The 5,281-nt window shown below is 48.6% G+C and overlaps 1 protein-coding gene across 1 annotated transcript; it reads right to left on the reverse strand.

Moving 5' to 3' along the window:
- Window positions 1-899: 899 nt before the first annotated feature.
- On the reverse strand, window positions 900-4,091 carry Ccn1 (cellular communication network factor 1). Its single transcript, XM_052731060.1, has 5 exons — window positions 3,607-4,091; window positions 3,085-3,298; window positions 2,396-2,743; window positions 2,066-2,274; window positions 900-1,858 (listed from the first exon to the last, which is right to left on the reverse strand). Exons 1-5 carry the CDS (start codon window positions 4,009-4,011, stop codon window positions 1,556-1,558), a joined length of 1,479 nt encoding a protein of 492 aa, XP_052587020.1. The 5' UTR covers window positions 4,012-4,091; the 3' UTR covers window positions 900-1,555.
- Window positions 4,092-5,281: the final 1,190 nt, after the last annotated feature.

A 5,281-nucleotide genomic window follows, 5' to 3' on the forward strand; every position in this document is an offset into this window, starting at 1 on the left:
CTCTCTAAAGATGTAGATTTTTCTAACACAGGCTACCGGCCTTTCTTCACAAACGTTAATGCAGCTGTCTCTACCTCTCCTAGCCTCACAGTCAGGCCCTTTCTTTTTGGAATGCTCAGTGTCTAGCCTTTGACCTCTGGATAGCCCACTCTATCTAAAAGCTCCCTCTGCCACCAATATAATGTAAGGAAGGGGGTGGGTTGCCCTGGTCCTTTAGAGATTGGAAAGTACTGAAATTCCTCACATTCTTTTGCATTTGGTATCATGTTTACCTAATCGCAGGCTTCTTAGGATTAACACAAGTCTTTGCTTCAAACTCATCTATTAACCAGGGACCCTATAGATCCCGAGATTCCTGCCCACCCCCATACCAGTCAAGGGTAAAATGTTAAAGCAGCTTCCCTAATTTTTAGATAGAATATTAAAAAATTACAAAGTTACAAACTCAATGACCTTTTCAAATACACTTCAACCAAGCAGTTATGGCCAAAGGTTATTAAAAGGCTTCCCCATGTCATCTTATATGATGCCCAGAATCACCCTGGAGCTGGGAACTAAGCTTTCCTTTCAGTTCTTATGAAAATAAATCATTGTTTTAGGTTAACAAACTAAATTTCAGCTTCCTTTTCTTATGCTGCACACAATTCCTGTGTTCAAGACTTCACTCTCCAAACTGATGACTTATATACCACCATTCTTCCTTTAAAGATGTTTAAAGACAACCACTGTCCAGTTTTCTCTCCTGAGTTATCAGTTATCCAAGTAGGACACCTAGAGTAGTTTGACACATAGTAGGTCCTCAAAAAAAAAAAAAAAAACTGTTGGCATGACTGACAGGAGCAATTATTCCTGATAACTTGAATGGTTTCTAAAAATACTGAACATCAAACACTCAGATATTAGGTAAATATTTCTTTATTAAATGATTAATTTCATAAATAAATTCTCTTCACTGATATAAAATTAAAATCATTTACAAATTATTCCAGTATTACATTTCCCCTCCCTCCCCAAAAGCTACATTTTGATAAATAAAAAACATTCAGTCTTAAAACACCTGGTTTCTGTTTGCAGTTCAGAGTGCAGGTAGCTGCCTCTCGGACACTCACAGAGTGTCCCCTCCCCCAGGAAGGAATGAGAGGCCCTTTCATTGACTTCTGTCAGAGGACAAACAAGGCTTTCTCGCAGCCCAACTAATCTTTTTATCTCTATTACAATTGTAGAACCAAGAGGGGGGAAAAAAAGATCTAGAGCAAAAAAATACACTTAGCAAATAATTTACAAACAGAAAACAGAACGTCATCCACACGACACGCTCCAAAATGAAGCATTAACACGTGCTCCAATACTATGAAGCGAAGTATTCCCCAACTGCGGCTGCATTATTGTCCATCCACACCAGCCCCCTTGGCAGTTTTGAAATACCTTAATGCTACTCAATGATGAGCAAGGCATCCCTTCTACAATGAGCCCCTTCATCCCACCACCCCACCCATGTCTCCATGATGCTCACACTCCTCCTCTATCCACCCCACACTAGGAACCAAGGAGGCATTTAGTCCCTGAACTTGTGGATGTCATTGAACAGGCTGTAGAGGCGAAATGATGCCTCGTTGGGGTGTGGGCAGTTGTAGTTACATTTGCAAGACTGAATCATCATGACATTCTTGGAAAACATCTCCCCATCTTCACATCGGAACCGCATCTTCACGGTCCTGGTCTGCAGAGGTGTGCAGCAGCGGCCGTCCACGCAGGAGCCACAGTATTTGGGCCTGTATTTCTTCACACTGGAGCATCCTGCATAATTAAACCTTACTGGTTCTGGGGATTTCTTGGTCTTGCTGCATTTCTTGCCCTTCTGGAAGAAAGAACAAAGAAAGTCAGGAATGTGATTTGTTGTTGTTTGGGGAGAGGTGCATTTAACCACTGTATGAAGCCCAATAGCATTAGGTTTCATAAAGGCAATTTCTTTCCAATATATCATGGACTTTTCTCTTTCTGGAATAGAGAGGATCATATCCCACCCACGTGCTGGGGTCATGGTCAAGTCCCTGAAGAAACTTACTTTCAGGCTGCTGTACACCGGTTGTCCACAAGGACGCACTTCACAGATCCGGGTCTCTTTCACCAGGCGGCACTCTGGGTTGTCATTGGTAACTCGTGTGGAGATGCCAGTTCCGCAGCTCTTGGAGCACTGGGACCATGCCGTTGTCTGAACGATGCATTTCTGGCCATGCAGAGGGTTGTAAAGGACTCGCGGTTCGGTGCCAAAGACTAGAAAAATAAACCAAATGGAACACTCCTCAGAGGCATGCTGACACACACTGGTTTCTGCAAAGTTGCAGACCAAGAATGAATTTCAGTACAAGGTCTTCAGGGCTCCACTTCCACTTACCAGGAAGCCTCTTCAGTGAGCTGCCTTTGCCAACTGCGATTAACTCATTCTTCCTCGTCAACTCCACCTCCGAGGCATCAAATCCAAGGAGGTCATCCTGGTCGTCCAGGGAGTCCTTGAGGCTACTGTCTTCATCACAGACCCACTCCTCACAGCACTGCCCACTGACTTTCACCAGCCGGGGGTTGGGACAGCCCAGATTGGGGAGAGACAGCTCTTGGGGACACAGAGGAATGCAGCCGACGGCGCCATCAATGCATGTGCACTGATGTTTACAGTTGGGCTGGAAGCTTTCGCCATTCTGATAGATTCTAGAGTTATATTCACAGGGTCTGCCTTCTGACTGAGCTGTAAAGACGACCAAAAGGGAGAGGAGAAGGTTAAGATTCGCCGCCACAGGCTGAAACTTATACATATTTTCCGCTGTTCAATTCAATGTATGGTAAAGTTCCCTACAATTCCCCCGAGACTCCAGAGCTGAACAATAAGTTAGTCAGGAATCACTTTTCCGTATGCGCTTTTCGTTGGGCCCAGACACACTGAATTGCATTCCAGACTGCTGAAATCATGTGCCTTTCTGCCAAGCTACCATCAACAAAGCGTCACCATACATGGTCTCAAAATTACTAAACTTCTGGACTATGGGGACTATTATTTTTTTTAAAGGGGCCAAACCACAAGCCTCTTACCTCTGCAGATCCCTTTCAGAGAGGTGGAGCTGGCGCCGAAATTGCATTCCAGCCCCTTGGTGTGGTCGCAGGGCTGCGTTCTGCTGCAGTCCTCATTGAGTTGCTTGGCGCAGACCTTACAGCAGCCACAGGCGTCCCGGACCAACCCGACTCCCGGGGCGCACTTGGGCGCCTCCAGAGGGCAGTGGCAGGCGGCGGGGCAGGTGGAGAGTGCCTAGAAGGGGGAGAAGAAACGCGTGAGACTGTTGTGTATTGCTCCGGAGAGGCGCCTACACTGCCCTGAGCATGGGTCTGGCTCTGGGACTCGATCCACCTGGAGTGTCTTGATCGCGTCCAGCCACCCGGGCCACCCCGGCGGCTGCGCCCCAGAAAGGGGCCCCCAGGACACGTCGTCGGGGCTTAAAGCAACAGCTGCCTCCAAACTTTTTAGTCTTAACTTTCCCTTCCCTTAACGATCAGGGCCCAGGGAAAGGGATAGGAGAGGGCGGACCGGGAAGCGGCGATTAAACATGTCCAACTCACCAGCCTAGTCAAGTGGAGAAGGGTGACGGCGACAGCGAGCGCCCTGGCGGTGCTGGAGCTCATTGTGGCGCGCAGAAAGAGCCGGGACGAGCGCAGCGACACGGAAGCCGACAAGGCGGTGAGCAGCGGGATGGGATGCTCCGGGAGCGCGGTGAGGCTAGGGCCGAGGCTGCGGGCGTCCTTCTCTGGAGGTTCTGGCGGAGGAGGCACAGAGGTTGCAAGCGATTCTCTGAGGCGCTCTCGCTCACGGTCTGCCCCGGCGCCGGGAGCCCGCCCTTTATACCCGCCTGCCTCGGCGCCGCGTGTTGCAGTGACGTCGGCTCTGTCTGCGCGTTCCAGAATTCTCAAACATCTCAGGAATGTTGGTTGGCGCGGGCTGCTGCCAAGCACCTCCCCTGGCTCCATTGCACCTTCCCCCCTACCCCCCTTCTCAGATCTATCAAAGAAAAAAAAAAAGTTCGTTTTTTCCGCTTTAAATAACGACATTCATTGGGGAGGGTGGGATGCTTGGGACGCGAGGGTGATGATTTTGATCGAAGAGTATATGAGGGGGCGTGGTGTATGTGTTGGTGGGAGCACTTCAGATCATTGGGAGGGTGGGAGGACCTGAGAGGGAGGAACAAAAGTGGTTTTGTTTGAAGATGCCCAGTGGACCCGGACCGGCATCTGCCGAAGCCCTCACCCGGGAACGCAGGGAGCTGTTTGCTTGTTTACAACCTAGGTGAGAGTAAAGTTATCTACTCAGAGTCCAAAGGGGAGGGGGAGCTGGTCTCTGAGCCAGGAATCTATTTGTGGACTTCAAAGAGGCATGCTCGGATCAAGTCCCAAAGCTGTGGCATGATGTTTATTAGCCGAGAGAAGTGTATTGCAAATTAATACTCAGAGTGGCATTTATGAATGAGAGGGTGGGGGGAGCTTCCCTCTTCGCCTGGCAAATTTCCAGCCAGAGGTCTTCCCTCATCCCTCCCCCTCTTTTTTTGGTATGTTGTACTTGTTTGTTTTTGGAGGTTCCCATTTTTAGTTCCAGCCCACTGCCTGCGATGGAAATCCAAGAGGAAACGAGTGCAGGGAGTTCTCCCGGAGCTTGACTTGCACTTCCTCATGGATGCGGGAGGCCGGGCAAGCCCTCCTGGCCTCTCTCCCCGGACCGGCGGCGGTGGAAACTGAGCAGCCAGACCAGAAGCGGAGGAGACGACCGTGGAGTGATTTGTCCCGAAACCATCAGGTGCAAAAGCTGCCAGGACAAAACAGAGTCCAAGGGGACCATTGCGCCCTTTGGATAGCTGGAAAAAGACGTGTGTGTGTGTTCACGTGTGTGTGTTCATATGTGTGTGTGTGTGTGTGTGTAACCCTTTGCTTTGGATCACTTGGAAGGCTTCCTTTTCAAGTGAAGTGCAATGGCTCTCTTTCTCTTTCTCTCTCAGTTCAAAGAAATGAGGGATTTAGAGGACAGCATTCTGTAATAAAATAAGTCAGATTTTAAGATCTTATTAGACACACCTGAAGACCCCTCATTAAGACCCTCTCCAGGATTACTAGTGCCATTCATAAACTTTCAAAGCTTCATAATCTGTCTTCTTATGTAACATTAATAAGAAATGGTACTAGATTCCCCCCTCCCCTTAATGCTCTGGGATAGCTTCTCTTCATTTTCAATATTGAAGGCCTGTCTGCC

Source organism: Peromyscus californicus, unplaced genomic scaffold (assembly GCF_007827085.1).
Source record: "Peromyscus californicus insignis strain IS unplaced genomic scaffold, ASM782708v3 Scaffold_9__1_contigs__length_137607984, whole genome shotgun sequence".
In the NCBI taxonomy this organism is placed as follows: Eukaryota; Metazoa; Chordata; class Mammalia; order Rodentia; family Cricetidae; genus Peromyscus; species Peromyscus californicus.

What these genes read in the sequence shown, in the direction of transcription:
- Ccn1 (XM_052731060.1), bottom strand. Translation starts at nt 4,011, where the DNA reads ATGGAGCCAGGGGAGGTGCTTGGCAGCAGCCCGCGCCAACCAACATTC. An exon ending in CTCACTGAAGAGGCTTCCTG is followed by an intron (nt 2,275 to 2,395) that starts GTAAGTGGAAGT and finishes TTATTTTTCTAG; the next exon opens with TCTTTGGCACCGAACCGCGA. An exon ending in CGGTGTACAGCAGCCTGAAA is followed by an intron (nt 1,859 to 2,065) that starts GTAAGTTTCTTC and finishes TCTTTCTTCCAG; the next exon opens with AAGGGCAAGAAATGCAGCAA.